The sequence below is a fragment of the Vitis vinifera genome, chromosome 6 (genome assembly GCF_030704535.1).
Source record: "Vitis vinifera cultivar Pinot Noir 40024 chromosome 6, ASM3070453v1".
Taxonomy (NCBI): domain Eukaryota; kingdom Viridiplantae; phylum Streptophyta; class Magnoliopsida; order Vitales; family Vitaceae; genus Vitis; species Vitis vinifera.
The window spans coordinates 7648238-7668363 of record NC_081810.1 but is presented as its reverse complement, the minus strand read 5'-3'; the positions used below and the strand labels follow the sequence as shown (position 1 = coordinate 7668363).

The window sequence follows — 20126 nt, the reverse complement described above, 5'->3', positions numbered from 1 at the left end:
AGGAGTGGAATATGCAACCACTGTTATTATTAATCCTTTGATTTCACTAAGAATGCTTGAAGACTTTGCCAATCTAAGTCCAAGTAATGCTATTGTGCAAAATGGGGCTACGAGCATTGTGGGCCAGTGCATCATTCGGCTTACACGAATTCGTGGTAATATAATAAGAGACAAGGTTGGATCAGATGAAGCAAAAGAAAAAAAAAAGTCAACAAAGTACAATTTGATTGTACACAACCTATTATAAAATATATGAAGTCTCTGCATACACCATTAACATTTGGTGGGCTCATTTTATTTTTTTCTTTAAATGCCCTCATCTCTTTCTTAATTCCCAATTCACGTTTTCAAATATTAATTTTCAAAACTTAGGTTTTTAAATCTAATTTCCCAAAATCCCAATTCTCAAATAATTTTTCAAAATTCCAAAATTTTTTCAAATAATTTTCAAAACTTCAATTCTTAAATTTAATTTTCAAAATTCCATTTCTCAAATAATTTTCAAAACTAATTTTCAAAACTCCAATTCTCAATTAATTTCCAAAACTCCTATTTCTTTCAAATTTAATTTCTAAAACTCAAATTCTTAAATTTAATTTTCAAAACTCCAATTTTCAAATAATTTTCCAAACTCCAATTTTCAATTTAATTTTCAAAACTCTAATTTTTAAGTTTAATTTTCCAAACTTTAATTTTCAAATTTAATCTTCAAAACTTCAATTTTCAAATAATTTTCAAAACTTCAATTTCTAAATTTAATTTTCAAAACTTCAATTCTTCAAATTTAATTTTCAGAACTCTCATTTTCAAATAATTTTTCAAAGTTCCAATTTTCAAATTAAATTTTCCAAACTCTAATTTTCAAATATTTTTTTTAATTCCATTTTTTAAATGTAATTTTTAAAGATTTTAATTTTCAAAACTCCAATTTTCTTTCAAATAGTTTTAATTCCACTCCATTTTTCAAATATTTTTAATTCACAAATTTTCTTCGATTTTCAAATAATTTTTTGTTTCTCTTGATTTTAAATAAGCAAGAAGACAATTTTCATAATTCCAAAATAATGGAATTTGTGGAATCATTTCATGCAAAATCAATTGGGCTTTGGTGGGGGCTCTACATTCTGATTGTCAACTGTTATGTTTAATGAATATCATTTGATATTTGTCTTACTCTTCGATATGCATGTGATAATTTTATACTTGAACTAACCTTGTTCCATGATAGTGCATTAGTGCTTGTTGTTAAGGTACACATATACTCTCACTTTGACCATTCTCTATGTATTGTTGTGACTCTCATATGTGTAATATCATTTTGGTATCTCTTGGTCTACTAATCAATTGTCACATGTATTTCATTTTATTTAGTAAAGACTCATTTTAAGGGTTTAGAGGGGTGTTACGGTTTCTACCGCACCTTCCCGATAAGTAACCTGATCCCTGAGCCCAGATTCGATTTTTTGTAAACCATCTTTTTTAAATAAGGAGTCACATTTAGAGTTTTTTTTTTCTTATTTTGTTTACTCTTTAAAAATAAAACAAAAAAAAGTGGCGACTCCAAGTCATTTTCTAAAAAAATATATATTTTTTTTAATAAAAAATGAGTTTGTCATCGAGTGGAAGCATATGAACAGAAATACGAGGTCCACACCTATGAAGATCTAATCTTGCACATCCAATAACTCAAAAAATTCTTCCATATCATAAGTAGAATTTTTCATATATATATATATATATATATATATATATATATATATATATGACTCTAGCATTAACTATTTTAGTGTATATTTGATTAAAATTAGTACTTATTTAAATTATAGATAATATTTATATCATTAAAAAGTGTTTTTATATTATTTTTAACCTAAAAGTACATGAAATTCTAATTATTTTTTTATTAAATATATTAAGTTTTGATTTTTACAAATGCGAGTTTCTCATTTTTCTTTTTTTAAATATGTATCAAAGCATATATATATTTTTTCTAAATTAAGAATTCTAGATTCAAAGTGTCTTTAAAAGCGATTTTTAAGAGTGTAGGTAATCAGACTCAATCATGCAATTGACAACATTTTTAAAAAACACTTCTAATCAAAAACTAGTTTTTTTTACAAAAAATTGAATGTTGGCTAGAAATTAGAAAACACTTTTAAAAAGTTAAAAAAAACACTTATAATGTTTTTTTTTTCTAAAAAGATATTTTATTTATTTTAAAACATTTAAAAAATACTTCCATTAAAACCACATCATACATCCACACTATCAAATCCACGCCAAATGCAAGGAACTAGTGCATCTCCCTTGTAACTTCTCGGATTCAAACAACTCCAAACTGTCGCTGTAGTGGCCAACCCTGTCGTCCACACAGTATGTTAGACAACACCACACGCACAACACCACTCATCCATGGCCTTCTACAAGCAGCAGGGGTGTAGGACTAGAAAATTTCATGTGCATGAACCACAGCAAAAAGAGAAAAAGGAAAAAGAGAAAGGAAACAAAACTACATCAAGCCGGCCTATGGGAAATAGTCAGAGTCATCCCCAATAAGCCTTGTATTATTTTGGTTAGACAAATATACATATAAAGAGTGGCGAGGTGAGAGAACCTTGCCAATAGTGATAATAAGGCCTGTACAACTTGTATATTATTTGTCACACAATGGAAACAGTGAGTCAATAACCATCCATGATTCTTTGAATTACCTGGAGACATTAATATTTTTTCCTAACTCCTTTTAGTTGAAAGGACTTTTTAAAGGTAACTAAATCCCATGCTTTAATTGACTTTGTAAATATGTATTAAGGTCAGCTTAATTATTGAGATTCATGATCATTTCATTTAAAGATAGATTTTGATACACTCAAATCAATGAAGTGATGTGTACAGTTTGATAAGAAACGCACCTACCAGTCATGGAACACTGGTACCAAGCAAAAGTTGCGGCCGCCTATCTTGAAGACAAGTGCTTTTGGGAGCAGTGACAAGCATCAGGATGCCCATATATGCTGCTTCTTCTCCCATCATCTCTATTTCTCTTCTCTACCACCAATTAATCCAAACAAATTTTCCATCAAAGCTATCTTCATGGCCTCCCAAGACCCCAAAGCCTTTCACTGGTACTTCACCGACGACCACAAAGGCTTCCGTTTCCACAGCCGGGTCCTCCTCCTTTCAATCATTTTCTTCATTTTCATCCTCCTCGTCAACTGCTTATTCCTGTATGGGCAGTGGCTGTGTCGCCGGCGCTCCGCCGCCCATTCTGATCTTGTCTCCAGATCTCTGTCCTATGCAGCAAGAACACTGCAGCCTGCTGATTGTCATGGTCTTGAAGCTGCCATCATAGACAGCTTCCCGATCTTCTTCTACGGTTCATTGGGCGATTCCAATGCATTCAAACATGTTGTGAAAGAATCTGAGTGCTCTATCTGTCTTGGAGTATTCCAAAAGAAGGAAAAAATTAAGATGTTGCCTAGATGTCACCACGCTTATCATGCTGAATGTGTAGACAAGTGGCTGAGAGCTCAGTCTAGTTGCCCTCTTTGTAGAGCCTCTCTCCGAAATGACCCTCTTGATGAATCGGCCATTCCTTGAATTTACAGATGACAATGTGCAATACCACTCGAAGAGCTAGAGTAGGAAGAAATTAAAGAACCTAGGGACTTACATATTACCCTGTTTTTGTGGGGGTTGATGGGTAGTTTATTTTCACAGAACAAACAGTTTTATGTATTTGTATATGACTCACTTGTGAGTGTTGATAGTGGAAGATGCTTAATTCTGGCTATCAGTGACTTTCACTGTAGAATTCAGCCAATGGTGGATATGGAAATTTTGATTTAGATGTTCAAGAACATATATGAATTGTCAATGGCTCATTTTCAATAATCAAGTTCATGTCAAAGTCTTGTTTGGTACAACTGCCTTCTCCACATATGAAGCTATTCCTTCTTCTTCTTCTTTTTTTTTTTGTTGAACTTATCAAATTATTAATGTACTTTGTTTGATAGTAGAGCCAGGTTGGCAGAAACAAAATAGTCAACATGCTTACTGTTTCATTTGTTTCCCGTGCATGTGGTTTGGTTAGGATAAATCCCAATGCTCCAAATCATGCAATTAATATATACCCCATCATTTCTCTTGGACGAATCTTTTATTTCATTCATAGATTCAAAGGAGTTGAACTCCTCCATACCCCTTCAATTTCCCAAATGGGAGATGGTACTCTCACAGCAGTTAGTTTTTCAGGTCCATGGCCAGCAGTGAAGAGAGCTTGTGAATGCATATTGATTCCAGGAACTTCAAACATCCACATATCTACTCTTGAGCATGCTAATTCAGTTTATATATATCATCAAACTGCTGGAATATTCAACAACTGGAATCCTGAAATGATAGTGAAAATTGAACTCTGACTGCCAAGAATTTCTCCTGTTTCATCAATGTTTTGACAGGCAAAATCCGTCTAGTTACCGTATTCCTTGTTGATCTTTGTTGGAGTCCAACAATGTGCCTTTAAGCCTGATAGATGGGTCACTCAAAAGATGGTGGTCAAATGCCATAAATGGCTTAGCCTATATTCACGGTACACTAATTGATTTTCAGATAAAATGGTCAAAACCCTATCCAAGAATTGGTTCAAGCCATGGGAGCCCCCTGTTGGGGGAGGAATTGTTGGGGCACTTAAGCCATTTGGATCGATCCAAGAATCTTGTAATTACTGCGTCCTCTCCAATTCCTCTCATCCCATCAATGAGGGGCATTGAATAAGATTATTTAGTCCTAAGAAAAATTAGTGCCAAGGTATCATATTTTTATGGCTCCCAGCCTCCACCATTGCAAATTTCTCTAATTGTAGAGCCAAAACTTTAGACTGAACTTCGGAGACTAGATACAATGACCAAAACGAACCCTATACCGGTAGTGAGGTGGTCCTCTTAGAAAGTGTTCATGGTGTGGACAGTATATAAATGTAAATAAGTCCCATTTAAGGCTGAAGCTCGATTCAGTGGAGAGCATATCTACAATTGCAGGAGTTGTTTGTCAGTCAGTGTCATTGCCATTACAACTGCTTAAAATTTTTAATGCAAGTCTCCAGCATTGACCAGAGAAACAAGGAAGGCTGTTCAAGAATTTTGTCCTTCTCGCCAGGCATGAGCCCCACCCTTTCTGAATATCAAATTTAGAACAACCAATTTATGGTATCTGCTGTGGTTAGCTCTCTCCCTAAATCCAGGGATTTTTCTATACAACAATGGCACCCACTTCACATGTGGGCATACCACCAAAATCTGATTCTTAGTGGACTGATAGTTGCTAATTTTGATCTACTAAAAGGAACCCATTTGCAATGAAGTTGAGAGCCACTGAAAAAGAATGAGGAAACAGCTAGCAGCATTAAGATGAATGGGGATTCAGAGAGAAACTATTACAACTTAAACAAGATCTATACAATTTGGTTTACCAGAGCTAGCTAGCCGAGTATGAACAAGAAAATGGACGGAGATGTAGCTCTCTGACTCTCTGTATCAAGCTTCTGAGTCATTGGAAATGGATGATGGATGGACCTTGTGTTCTGATCTGTTTCTGCTCAGCATTCTCTTCAAGGAAGAACCCAATGACGATGACTGAGATGACAAGGAAGAAGATGCTGACAATGAATCATGAATATCAGTAACCGCATTCCCATTCTCAGAGTCAGGAATCTCAACCACAAGCTCCATTGGAGAGTCCTCATCAATCAACCCCAAGTCACCGATGAAAGCTTCCGATAATTCAATGCTCCCCTCCTGCAAAATGGCCTCGTCTGGTTGACTCACAGCCTTCTTCTCACAGGCCGCAGGAGCACGGCAGATAGGACAATTGGAGTGAGAATGCAGCCACATATCAATACACTGAACATGAAATGCATGACCGCATTTTGGTAGGTTCCTCCCAACATCATCATCCTCGAAGACACTCAGACAAATCACACATTCCAATCCATGCTTATGCTCCTCAGCTTTGTAAACAAAGAGAGGGATGGAAGAAATGGCTGATGAATCAAGACCCTTGGTTGGAGAACCAGAGAGAGTGGTCTCAAATGTGAATGTATGGAAATGGTGGAAACGAGTAGGACGAAGAACATGCGATACAGAGACGGAACTTCTCCTCCTGTGACGGGCATGAGCTAAGAACCACTTGGCATAGATGTGGAGCACCAAGACAAAGAGAATTACAAGAAGCAAAGATACAATGGCGGCCAGCATCACATTGCCATTGTATGAGAACACACTCTTCATGAAATCAGTGAATGGGCTGGAGATGGAGGATTCATCAGGTGGGCTCAGCATATTGTTGAAGATGGATGATTGCGGAAAGCAATGGATAGAGGAGAGAAAGTGGGAGGTGATGGGTAGATTTTGTTTGCAAAGAAGGTGGGGGTGGGGGTGGGGGTGGGAGAGGAGGATAAAAGAAGGATGATTGATGGGGCGGAGGGCAGAAGCCCAGAATCCAGAGCACAGAAATGGAATCTCCTGCAATGGGGAGAAAACGTTTACGTGAAAGTAAAGTCGTCGTTAACGGATTAAATTACGGGGGCTGTGGGCTTTGTTTCCACATTGCGTGTGTGTGAGTGTGTGAAGTCAAAAAGAGTATCCCTTCATCCAAGGAGGCTAATGAGACTCATGAATCTTTAACGAAGGACTCGTGAAGGCGACGGCAGGAGTTGGGTGGGTGGGTTATTGTATTCATGTGAGATTATTTAGTAGGAAAAATAATAAGGGAGGATCCCAATTCCGAAAAGGGTGTTTGAAGCCATATCTTAAGGGAACCCTTGTCGTGGAGGTCCCTCGCTTGGGTTCAAAGGTCATTTTATTCTTCCGGGGTCCCATGTGAATGGAACCAGAGAGATGGCCTTTTTGACTAGACACCCACCGGTCCAAGCCTAAGGTACTACCGCTGCTACCACTGCTTGGGTAGCTTCTTCCTTTTTCCCTGCATGTTTTATGCAAATCATCATCTTTAGTGTGGGTGCCCACGTGACCTCTGACCCTTCTCAGGGGTAATGTACCAAACATGGGTCAGGCATAGAGAGCTTCCTTTCCTTCTCCTAGATTGGTCATGGACTATTTGACCAAAGAATAAAGATTTGGATTCCAATACCCTCGTTATAACAAACCCACAAAAAGCCACATCATGTCATACCAAATCAATAGCTGAAAATCTAAGAACGACTGGAGAGGTAAAAGGCCTTTGCAGAACAGCTAATAAAGAATATTCTTGGTGATCAAGAAGAATCCATTGCAGAGAAGACAAATAATTGAAATGGGGTTAGTGAAATGTGTCCAAGTCGGATAACATTAGATCAGGATCCACCTCACATCCATAGTGAAGCCGGGTCCTGTACTGAGGGTATCTGTTTGAACAATCTAATCATTTGCAAAAGTAGGCTACTTAAGAGCTGTCACCACTTGGGCAGATGAAGAACTGACTCATTCAATTATGAATCATTGTAAATACAGTGATGTATTTCCAATAATGTTACATCTTGTAAATGAATGAAAATTAGATAAATTGAAATGGCCTCGGCATTATGAGTTACCATGTCATAAACAAAAGATTCTGTGAAGCGAAGTCAGTCCATGAGCTTGTATCTTTTCTCTTGGACACCAGTAACTCCCATTTGTATCTCTATTATAGTATGAAGCGGTACCTGAAAAGTGAATCATTAAGTTTGTCAGGGTGTAACTTGGCCAACTTTGGATTGTTTTCTTCTCCTAGAAAAGGAATTTATTCATAAAATGATGTGGTAATTCTAACCCCAATCTTGTAGATCATTGTGAATTTTATATATGTCATTGAAGCTAGCATTAGAAAGGCTCCACCAAGTTCTGGGCTTATAATGGCTTTTTTAAACATCCGATCAGAAGTGTAATTCGAACTATGGAGTTGAAGATCTATCCTATCCTACAGGGGAGCAACACCCTTTTTCTGCCCACCTCAGAGTCTACCAATTGCACATTCATGAGACGAGTTAAGTGGATCATGAACTTTCAGGAGAAGGCAAAATAATTCAAATGTGCCAGTTTTTAACTGTCCATAGTTTACCTCAATGTGTGGGATTTCTTTCAAAGGCCTGTCAGCAAAGTAAGCATATAACGCTCTCAATACCGCCTACAACAAAGCAATGACACTTTTAAGGTTTCTAACCACAACACCAGAAACTGAAAAGAACACAAGTTTAATTCAATATATAACCTGGTGAGATATCACTACAACAGGTGCTCGTTGCCGTTCAAGCTCAATGATTACAGGCTCCAGCCTGCATTAATGCAGAAAGTTTATTCTAATAAATCAGTTGGAAAAAATATTTAAGTTTTGACAAATCATTCTTTGTAACAGCAGATTGCAAACCTTTGGATAACATCCAGGTAAGATTCACCACGAGGATACCGATACCTCAGCTTGTCCTTCTTACGTGACCTGCAATTAATGTGAGGATGAAATTATCCTAAGAAACAAGGAAAGCTCCTGAAAAAAATGAGATTCCCAAGTACATGATTTTTTTGGGGTAATAATAACTTCCTTCGTTTTACAAATAACACAAGGTATTACTATACGAGAAATTTTACATGGTAAGATCCCTTGCACAACCCAATGCTGAACAGAATCAAATATTCAATAAATTATAAAATAAGAGTAATATTTCCAGCCAGTTGATTACTATTCTAACCATCTTCCCATCCAGCTATAGCATTCTTTTCCATGACTAATGGCAGAAAGGTTAAGAATACAACAGGCTCCCTTAGAATTAAAATTTTACAAGCAAATTACCCCAAAATTCATGTTAAAATAAACAATATAATAATATTAGCATGTTCAAACATTCTTTGCAGATTAGCTTACTAGCAAAAGATGTCAGAACAGAAAGAGATGAAAAATAGGTTAAAACTAAAGTTGGAAAAAAAATCAAGAGGAAAAAGGTGAAGGAAGAACAAATTATGTACCTAGAATGAGTTATGCATATCATTCACATAAAATGGTTTTCCTTCATAAAGGTGAAAATACCAAATGGTTTATCCTCAAATAAATGATGAAAATTCTATCAACAAAATTTTTGGAAAAAATAAAACAGATAACTGAATCAATGAAATTATTTGTACAGCGTACTCTTGGTTTACATGGACTTCTACCTACAAAATTCAATATAATTATTCCAGGTTAGGTTTCAATCTTGGAAAAATAGAGTACAACTGTAACTACATTGTTGCACAATCCACATAATATTACATCTCTACCATAGTCAAGCTGTAATATGACAAGTATGTCTAATAAGCTATCATCATGTGTATGCATGGAAGAAAAATTACATCATGAAAATTTCTTAAACAAATAAAAAATGCTCATACTCGTATTCCTCAGGCATGTTCTTCTTTATCTCTTCATATGTCATTCCATCACACACTCCAGCATTTATCTCATCAAGTGCACGCCATTGTATCTACCAAAAGTAAAAAAGTTATAGAATTTTCTATACTCATTTCCACACAAATTCCTAGATTTGTTGGTTATCCACCAAATTTTTCTAAATTCAAAAGCTAAGAGATGAAAGAAATCCCTATGCTATGATTGGTTCCGGGAAAGTATGAAGGAAAGAAAGAAAAGTGCTAAGGAAAATGGTTTTCTCATGTTTGTTTTCATCATTGAAAATACAAAAGAAAATCAAATATAATTAAAATTTGTCAAAAATTTATATGTTTTTAAATTATTTAATCTTTATATAATAAAGGGAAATAAGTAAAATGAATTTGAAGAAGTATATAAAAATAATTTATTGAGTTTAAACCTATTTTTTATTTTCTTTCATTTTTTCTTTCCCTTAAATTTTATGGGAACCAAACATAGTCCTAACATTCTAAGGATTCACACCAACCTTTGGGAACCCAACAATTGGACTTGCCGTTAAAATTGTTCTCTGCAGTGTGCTAGTCCATATCTAAACCACAGCAAAATCACAAGAATGCTTATTAGAATTCTGTTAAAATTTACACATGACTTCCATATATATTCAACTAGTAGAATAGTATAAAGCATTATAAATAATTCCATAAGTTGCACTAATAAAACCCCTCTCTATCTCTCTATCTCTCTATCTCTCTCTCTCTCTCTTTGAAAAAACTTAAAGCATATAATAACTTAGCAAGATCACAGTACAAATATTTCATTACTTTAAATATGAAAGCCAAAGCTATATAAGGTCAACACCTCAACAGTTAAAGTTACAATTTGATTCTGAGAACAAAAAGGGAAATTTTTGCGTACAAAATCAAGAAAAACAGTTTCAAGAGTATGGTGAAACCATACTCATATTGCAGTGAACATGACTATGTTTAAGCAAAATACACACACACATATTTTTAATACACTTACATTTTTCTTAACAGAACAGAAATAGTTGCAGGTTTGGCTCCATGGATGTTTTCATTTCAAGGAATAAATATCAATTTAATCAGGAAAAAAATATCAAAATGCAACACAATAAATCTGCACAACAGAAGATAAGCTATGCATATTAATGAAACTTACAGAAGCAGCCCTTTCAGGTTTCAGTCTCTTTTCCACGAAGGTAGAAAGTTTCTTTGCATAAAGTTCTCCTGCATCACTTTTCAAACATATTTCTGTGTTACACAAACTCTAATTGAGCAGTATGCATATGGATATTTGAATGCAAATTACTAACCAAATCTAGATTTAGAAAATGGACAACCAAAATTAGACCAAATTTTACACTCTGTTTCCTATAATTATAGAAGTTTTGTAATTGAGATTAGACCGCTAGTTACAAAATTGTGGATTCAGCTACCAACATAGTATATCAGGCCACAGAGAAAGTAAGAATTCTGTAAAAGGATGTAGGCCATCCAAAACAGGATGCAAAAATACCTAACTGGATTGGTTTCATTTTTAGGAGAAAATCATTATCATTCAATCAGACAATTCTATGATTTTTGAAAGATAGTTAAACCAACAAAATAATAAATCAACAATCTAGAAAAGGTATATTGTATACCTTAATGCAGTGTCACCCCCAATTCTACCTCTAACATTATCCCGACTCTCTCCATGCCTAGTAAGTAAAATTGGTCGGGGTGTGAGATGTGTATTAACCTGCAAAACATTATTAAGAGTTCATGTTCTATGTTAAAGAGCAATAGTATTTAAAAATGAAAAGCAGAGAAAAGGAAAATTAGTTATAATGACACCCTGTTTTTGGAAAGATATATTTACCACTTTGATCTAGTGATGCAAAAGTCACTTTTGAATCACAATTTTCAAAATGTTGAAGTCACTCTCAAAAAATATTTGAGAACACTTTTTGTGACAAATTCAGCAGTAACTTCACAGAATTCAGTTATTCTCGTAACTCTTGAAGAAATCTAATATAATTTCCCCCATTAGAAGCGATTTCAGGAGAGGTATATCTAAGACTAACAAAAACTGTTGGTATATGATATTCTTGTTCAAACTAAATTGCCATAATACATATCAACTAATATATAGAATAGAATACACAACATAGACACGTTGGCTACCAGTACATCTAAAATAGATATGTTTTTTTTTTTTGATAAGTAAAAGAAGTATATTAAACGAAAAGAGGAAACACCAAAAACCGGTGCCCTCTAAAATAGATGTGTTTGAAATCAACAGGCACACCAATGTCTTGTTACATACTTTACCAACTAAAAGAAGTATCCCAAGACATCACTCACAAGATGAAAATTCCTATCACATGATTTAAGAGTCCAGATAGCAGTGATCCCTAGTGTGATTATTCATTCTATATTTTACAACATAATCAGGGTCCATTCCAGAAACTTGATGTTGTAGTTTAATGTCTAAGTATTTTTTCAATTCTATTTTGCCACACCACATCTGATGCTAAATAATAATGGAGAGTATAGCGGTAGAGGGAAGTTTTTATGAGGTTCATGAAACCTTAGGTCATAACAAGCAGCTATCATAGATTTTGCCTCAGCAGTTAATGTTTGCTCCTAATGCATTAACACAAAGAAAGGAAAAAGAATACACAATTTACAAAGCTACATTGTAACAGGATAAAAATAAAAATGGAAGTGTAAACATAACCACATTTCTCACGAGAGTTGCCTGGCAACATACCAAGAAAAACACAATCCGCCCAGGAAGATAGCCACTGATATTGTTGACCTGAAACAATAGATAACGCTACTGAGTAAATACAAAATTAAAGGAACACACTATAGATCAATCAGATTATTACATCTGAATCCGCTGAATCCAATGATTAATGAACGAGATGTACAAATATTATTGTAAGAGCTCAAAATTTGAATTAGCAAGAAGGGCCCTTTTCTTCCTTTCATTCTTTATTCTATTCATAGCCATATTTTAATATCCCCATTTTCCCACATTTGGCCCACTTCTCCTATTTTTTAGTTGAGGTGGTAGACTAACACATGTATCAATTTATTACAGATTGATTAAGCCCATCAAAGCACTCAGACAGCACTTCATTTACATATCCCACATCTGTGAATTAATCACTGACAGGTTAAATCATTTCCTGTGGTAGGTTGTGCTCCACTAACGACTGGCACAGTTGACAGAATGGGGCCTCCCACAATTACCACTAGCATTTCAGAAAATTGACGAAACATAGTAGGAAATAGAAGTAGTATTCAATCGGACAGGCAGTAGAAAGTAAATAGCACCCAATAGTGAAAAGACATTTTCTGGACATATAAGCATACTATATGATGTTTATTCTTTATTGTTCAATTGAACAATGCACAAATTACTAGAAATAGTATTCAGTCAAAGCATAGTGTTTATTTATATTTATTTTTTGATAGGTAACCTTTTTTGCAGTCCCTGCTGAACTAGAACCTAGAACCTCTCACATTCCCACCCCAAATCTTTGCAACTTGAGCCAAGCCCCAAAGCCTTAAAGCATGGTGTTTATTGCTTCAATAAACTCTAAATGTCTTCAAATACTGAAACAAGAAATATTTATTTGACCTGGATGCAATTCTTATTCTTTATTTTTAAAAATAAAACCTTTTATACAAAATATAAGAACTCTTAAACAAAAAGCAAAAATTTACCTTATGCTCTAACAAACTCTTTTCAAAAGTTTAAAATTTTGAGAAAGTGAAATTTTCTTACTTAAATTTAAAAATTTTAGAAGTGTTTTGACATGCACAAGGTATCTGCCTACTTTTTTGTATAAATTCCAACATTTTATATAGGATTTCCTATTTTTAAAACCAAAAAATAGGAAATGTATCCAAACATGCACTTAGTAAACCTTAAGTACATAATTAAAAGCATGTCTCTGTTAATCATTTAAGAGGTGAAACTTACCTGTATCTGTCCATCTTGGCCACCAACCATATCAATCATTTTGATGTAAGAGCCTTCTTCCACTGGCTCATAAACCTGGTACAGGAGCACAATTGTTTATTTTCAGAAATCTTTCACAAAATACAAATATGAGTAGTACCAATCATCATAAGTAAGCTCCAGGAAACTACTTTTTCATAATTTGCTAATCGAATTTTGAAGTCCTGTAATCCAGCTTCAAAGTCAGGCCTGCAAAACAATACCAGTTACTAAGTTCATAATGGTTTATTAAGATAATGACTAATGGTTTCAGAGAGCAACCATACTCTTCTGCATAGTCAGGGCTTTGTTGAATTTTAAGACGTATATTTCTTTCAATAATGCGCTCATCATTGCAGATTGTTTCCAAAAAAATAATCTATAAGGAAAACATTAAACACGAATCAGATAGGAATGGAGAGATTAAGACTAGATATATGACATTTCCGCTGAACTACAAAATGCCAGATGAACTTTTGTTATTTCCATACTCGATGCATGTAGAACAAATTCCAAACCATGCATCCTCACATAAAAAACCATACATCCTCACATGAAATCCAAGGGATAAGAGTTCCTAGATAATTAAGCATTTCTCAGATGTGAAATTAACATCCAAAAAAGTTAAAAGATAACAATAATATGGCTTTTATTCTGATGCAATTTATGTACTAAATATAAAAACATAGCTAGCTTTTTGTTAGAATATCCCGGTCCCATTTGACCAATGTTAGGCTGCTAATACGAATTCGATGTGCTAATAGGAACTTCTATTCATCATAAATAAATTAATATAAAAAGAAAAGATTAATAAGTATAAATAATCTGCTTAATGAATGCAAAACATGCTTTACTTAACCTGAAACAATAATCTCACACCAAATAATTGTCATCAAGTTTACAATTATTACCTCAAGAAACAGAGTAAGATGTACCAGAACCCAAACTTTGGATATTTAATTCAATAAGAGAATAAAATTGCATATTCCATGGAATAGAGAATATGCCAAAGGGCACTTGCAGGGGTGCAAACCATTACCCAGTGATTCCAACAAAAGATACACACAACAAACCTAAGTTACCAAAATAATTGTGCTAATCCACCTTAAAGATGTTAGTTAATCAGCACACAAACATATTTTTATGGCTATTCAAAAAATTGGTTCATCAGATTTGAACTTTTCATGTAGAAATTAGAAATTTTCACTACAGAAACTCAGCAACAAATGGATCTCTCCTCGGCATATGCCCCAAGTACTGCTTTGTTTCTGCCCTGGAACACATATGCTTCACCAAACATCCATATTAATTTTCATACTCAGGAAATTCTTAGCTGTCTTCATGTGCATTGATCATGTTACCTTGCAATTTCCCTCAGCCATTTTCATCAGCATATTCCTTCGTTTCCTGGTACTGTTTGTGGCATCGAATATTCCAACCTACAATCCAATTAGAATAATTTAAAATGAAAGGATTAGGCACATGCATCACAATATCTGACATAAAATAACTTACCTGGCCGCCCTCTTGCATCCAAGATATCATATCATCCATTGCCAGGGCTGCTACCTAGTGGCATGTGATACATTAAAACTATGTGCAAAGAAAAGGGTCAATAAAAGTCACATTAAAACCTTGTCCATCATCCAAGAAAAATCAAATTTAGTGGTAACAGGATTTTCACCATGCCATTTTCTAAATATTATGATCAATTTGATACAGGAAATAGAGCAAATGAAATTTACACACTCAATAACCTAAGCGTTTGTGAATAAGATATCCACCACACAATGTGTTCAACAGCTCAAATTAAAGAAAATATCCTAGGCCAAATTTCATCTCATTATATGATAGTAACCATTCTGTATATAGATGTTTACTGCCTTCTTTATTTTTTATTTTTTATTTATTTGTTATACCTTTTGAACTAGCAGTGCAATAGAATTAAACCAATATGTCCAATAAAACTTTTGCCATATCAATGGACCCTATCGAAGTAGAACATCCACATGTAAATCTGCTCCACAGGTTTCCACTAGGTACCTATGTGGCACAAGCATGAAAAGGAGCCATGAACTACAGTCCATTCACCTTTTCCAAGTAATAAACAATAATCAACTTGAATGTGTGCGCTCTAAAAGAACAAACCCATTGTGATATGAAACACTCAGAAACAAGAATTCTTCCAAAGGAAATTCACCTCATTGCGGGCCTCCATGCCTTCAGGATTGTCACCTCGGAAGAAATCAGCAGTCTGCACCAAAAAAGTACCGTGATTTACCAAGAATTCCAAAAGCAAAGATGACAAGAATTGTGCAACTATCTTCGTATTTTGAGAAAAGAGTGACTTTTGGAAAGGGAACTGAAGTAATGAGGTAACATAGTGAACCCATTAACAATCAGAAAAGCAAAAGACACAATTCACATTCAGATATGAATAAATGCAAATTAAAATGGAAAAAGAAAAAAAAAACAAGAGAAAAAAAAGGGAGGATTATTGCACTTCAAGTTTGAATGCCATTAGAACCAGTTCGCCAATATTATCTTTCCCTTTTAAATTGTCATACATATAAGCATATTGATAATGTTTAGCAGAATGAAGAGTTAGCTTTACTATCTCTTTCCCTTCCTCTTTTTTGGACAAGAGAATTATTTAAGAATACATTCTCAAGAATCTTAAGAACCTTTACAAACTCTTTTGAAGAACCAACCCATGGCTAACAAAAAGCATCTGCATAAATAAATCACTGAGGCAGGTATGAAGCTACTCAATAGATAATTGCTATAAACCCTTTCCACAGGCAGAGACTGCCACTAAGTAATTAAAAGTTAATTTAAAACAACTTAAATATACCTGATTAGTTCCATGCTTGAGACGTCGATACTGTTACAACCAAAAGTCATATCAATCTTCCTCACTTCAATGATTAGAGCTGTGATGAATAACTTTAAAAATATAAATCACCTTTCCAACATTGAAGTGTTTGGTCTCATGACCCAACCAGCGAAGATATCTTGTAAGTTTAGCTGCAGTAAAAGTTTTACCTCGAGCTGGCAAGCCAACCTGAAATATAAATTTGTTACAACCATTCATTTTTAACAAAATTGGTAAATGAATTTTTAGGTGCAACAAATGGAATTAACCTGCTGTTACTGGAAGTTGCTTCTAAAATCAAACCTTCTTTTAGAAAGGATTTTAATGTTTGAATTCCAATCACATTGAATTGTCAATAGAGTAGCATCATTAAAATTATGAATAGTCAAAATCAATCAGTAATGACAGAAAATACCAGGACAATTGCCAAATGTCTATCCTCTTTCGGACCAAGCATCTGATCAGCTACAGCAGCAGCTGCAACAGCTCCAGCAGCTGCTGGCATTGCATTCTAACAATTAACAGAAAGAGTCACAGGTATCAAAAGAACACCTAGAAACAAGGCAAATAATTATGACTTCATGATCTTCACTGACAGAACAAGTATGCCTTTGCACTTTGTACAAACCTTGGTTTCTGAGTCTAGTTTGAGATCAGCAGTGAATGTAGCAGCACTAGCTGACTTAACTAGCCTGGGGGATCCCACACCCCTATCCACAAAGAGTCCCCTGTGACTATCTTGCTTTTGCAACGGTGAAAATGTCCCTACTGACTTTGATTCAACCATGCCAGAACCTGAATACACTTTGGATGGATCAGGGACAATGACCTCCATCTCCTATGTAAATGTTAACAAAGTGAATCAGATATAGAAGCATAAGACCACAAAATAGCAAACATATAAAGAGCATTTGCCACAATTACAACCAGAACAGAAAAGAAGCAGTTAAATAGCAAACCAAGTTCTGACAGCACATAAAAATACCCATACATAACCCACCCATCAATTAGCACACGCCTTCCTTGTGTAAACACTGCCATCTTAAACAGCAATGCCATTTATTGATGCTCCACAGGACAGGAGTCTAAAAGCACAGTATTCTTTTCAATTACATATAAAAGGAAAAGATGGGATGTTATTTTATAGAGAGATCAATGGATAACTATCATCAACTTGCTTCTGAAAGACTGGTGATTGCACCTAAAGAAGATTGTTGTTCCCAATGCTAAAGTTCAACTGCAGATCCAATAAAGCTGGTCTGAGCAAGTTGTGGTTGGACATGGAGAAAATTTTCATTAAAAAGTCCAAGAAACTAGAACAGCATCATTAAAAAGTCCAAGATAAATTTCACACTGTCATAGTTTGCAGATATTCTTAAAGTTGCAGGATAGAATACAAATGAACAATCTGGATCACCAAGATAAACCTTTATAGTTGCAGGCCGATCAACAGAAACACCAGCATCCTTATTGGAATATGAAGCACCACCTGAGCTATCTGTGTTGGAGAATACCCCAAGATGGGTCAATGACCTTGGAGTCTCTGCCATGTTAGCTGCATAAACCAGACCTGAATTTGCAGAAGTTGCAGGAGCAGGAACAACATAATGTTCAAGATCAAGCTCCAGGCTTGCTGAAGAGCCATTCTGTGGGGAAAAAATGGAGCAGGATTTTAATTCAAAATATAGTAAACCACCGAAATTTTAGAACCACCTATTAAAACTAGCTAGTAAACAATGTCTTTGGTTTACGAGAGACATCGAAATAATATTGTTTTAGCTAGGTGATCACTCTTACTTCTTAGTCTAATTAATGAATTAATAATACACTTCTTTAGTTAATATTTCAACAGGTAATTAAGGCACAAAATGGTGTTCTTTTGGATATTTCCAACAACTTGCATCATGCTAGGACCTTCCAAATTATGAAATGAAATTTTAAAAGGACTGAATATTGCTGTAAAATGAACAAGTTTTTAAAAAGTTCTTTTTCTTTTTTTCCCTTTTCGGATTTTTTTTTTTTTTCCTTTCTGTTCTAGTGGATTGAAGCTTAAAAGGTAGTTACATTCTGAGTTTCTAATTCTGTAGTGGACTAAAAAGGAGAGATAAATTGGCAGAGTTATCTAATAGCAACCTTCTCCGTTACCTCAGTTTGAGCATTCACGATGAGGGAGAAACTGAAGAGGACATGAGAGTTGAGGTATAGAGAACTGGAACGCAGTTGTGGACTTAAGAAATGATATGGTCTTGGATAATTCAGAATAATAATTTTTTTTTTTCCTAGAATGATTAGATATATAACAGTTTAGACATAAATATAGTTTTAATACAAAAATATTCATATGAAAAACAACCTTATTTTAGCATCTTTAACCCAAAATTCTCAAGAAATTCAAGAGTTAATCCATACCTCAGCACCCATCTCTGGGACAGCATTAATGCTAACATCAGGAATTCCACGAACTGTTGAAGGCTTGAGATTCTCCTGATAAGCTCTCCAACTAGCCGCAAGATCAAATGGCGAGACCCTATCAGCCTTAATGAATACCCGAGACTCAAGAACCTCATCCCCATTCAGCCTAAACAGGGCCAGCCTCGCATCCCCTTGCAAGGTCCCCCCAGTGAGGACCCGGTTTAGACCCTCCTCAACTACACAAGGTGTGTTACTGTACTTTGGCTTCAAAAGGAACTTGAAGTCCAAAGTTTCTAAATTCAACAAAAGAAAAAGAAAAAGAAAATCAAGCTCAACAAGTAACCATTACAAAAAATTGATAGAAAAACTTCGAAACGTTTTCCAAAATCAAAGACCATAATGCTCAATTTGGTTTATGAGAAGAGCTAGGAAAAGAAAGAAAACAAGGCGCCATTCCATCACAACCAAAGGCAACATTACCAATTTCATAAAACAAAACCACCGGAAAACAAAACACTCAAAATTTCAATTCCTTCTCGTTCCGTCACTTTCTCACCAACCAAACAAGCGTTCAAACCAAAATACCATTACCGTGGTTAGGCGGAACAACAAAACTCAATTCCCACATTGACGTCGATTCACGCTCCATCGCAAGCTAATCATATTCAACAATCAAACAAATTAAACCATGCAAATAACTCAATCGCAAGAAACAAACAGACAAGCATATAGAGCGGGAGAATACAGCTTTAGAAGAATCCCAAGAGCCGACGAGAGGGACGGAGCCGTAAACGTGAGGGATGAGTTCTCCTTTGAGCTTGTAATTCTCCATTTTCAAGGATACATAGAGCTGACCGCCGGCTTGGTCTAGGTTTTCCTCTCGCTCTTCACCGCCATGGGAGCCGCTATCGAGATTCTTCGACCCACTAGTCCCCATTGTTTCTCTCTCTAGAGCTTCACTCCCTCTCTCTCTTCGGAGACTAATGATACAGTGATTGTTATGGATAGATGAGAGAGAATAAGGAGACTTTAGAATGAGATTTCGATATTTGCTTGTGGAAGACGACGTGAAGAACGAATGGTTCCTCGCTCGTTGGTCCGGGTCGGGTATTCGAGGATTCGGATCGTTTAGTGGGAGATGCCGTTGGCTTCCCCACGCGCTGGCGTGGGTGGTGGCAGGGACTCGCTAGGGTTGTGTGGAGAGATGTTGGGTCTTGGTGAAACGCGTGGGGTGGCGCTTTGGCTGGTTGGTGGGAGGGTAAAGATTCGATAGGGTGGTGTCACGGCCACTGTACACTGGTTCGGGCGAATCGGCGCGTCACCTCCCGAGTCGCGATCTCAGGCACAGAGTGGTGGAATGGCAACGGCCGTTGTTGCCACGTCAGAGGGAGGGGGATTGTAGCGTGAAGTTTTTCGCAAAATGACGTGG

At 35.6% G+C, this 20126-nt stretch overlaps 3 protein-coding genes across 5 annotated transcripts; 1 reads left to right on the top strand and 2 right to left on the bottom strand.

Moving 5' to 3' along the window:
• The first annotated feature begins 2846 nt into the window (after nucleotides 1-2846).
• On the top strand, nucleotides 2847-3891 carry LOC104879527 (RING-H2 finger protein ATL64). Its single transcript, XM_010652580.3, has one exon. The coding sequence runs from the start codon at nucleotides 3094-3096 to the stop codon at nucleotides 3598-3600; it is 507 nt and encodes a 168-aa protein (XP_010650882.1). The 5' UTR covers nucleotides 2847-3093; the 3' UTR covers nucleotides 3601-3891.
• Nucleotides 3892-5380: 1489 nt separating this feature from the next.
• On the bottom strand, nucleotides 5381-7356 carry LOC100244990 (RING-H2 finger protein ATL63). Its single transcript, XM_002278619.4, has one exon. The coding sequence runs from the start codon at nucleotides 6336-6338 to the stop codon at nucleotides 5535-5537; it is 804 nt and encodes a 267-aa protein (XP_002278655.1). The 5' UTR covers nucleotides 6339-7356; the 3' UTR covers nucleotides 5381-5534.
• Nucleotides 7357-7466: 110 nt separating this feature from the next.
• LOC100244966 (6-phosphofructo-2-kinase/fructose-2,6-bisphosphatase) lies at nucleotides 7467-19634 on the bottom strand. Of its 3 annotated transcripts, none has more exons than XM_002276358.5 (23): nucleotides 19443-19634; nucleotides 19289-19352; nucleotides 18695-18990; nucleotides 17713-17931; nucleotides 16914-17123; nucleotides 16701-16796; nucleotides 16376-16474; nucleotides 16265-16294; nucleotides 15611-15664; nucleotides 14926-14979; nucleotides 14772-14849; nucleotides 13698-13789; nucleotides 13563-13620; nucleotides 13393-13467; nucleotides 12169-12216; nucleotides 11057-11154; nucleotides 10573-10648; nucleotides 9920-9982; nucleotides 9396-9487; nucleotides 8401-8469; nucleotides 8245-8308; nucleotides 8095-8160; nucleotides 7467-7699 (listed from the first exon to the last, which is right to left on the bottom strand). In XM_002276358.5, exons 1-23 carry the CDS (start codon nucleotides 19632-19634, stop codon nucleotides 7622-7624), a joined length of 2271 nt encoding a protein of 756 aa, XP_002276394.1. In that variant the 3' UTR covers nucleotides 7467-7621. The 3 variants fall into 3 exon arrangements, 2 of the variants coding, with proteins under 2 accessions (XP_002276394.1, XP_059593494.1); XM_059737511.1 differs by lacking the exon at nucleotides 7467-7699 and adding an exon at nucleotides 7713-7993; XR_009465848.1 differs by lacking the exons at nucleotides 7467-7699; nucleotides 8095-8160; nucleotides 9396-9487; nucleotides 9920-9982 and having other exon boundaries at nucleotides 8258-8308.
• Nucleotides 19635-20126: the final 492 nt, after the last annotated feature.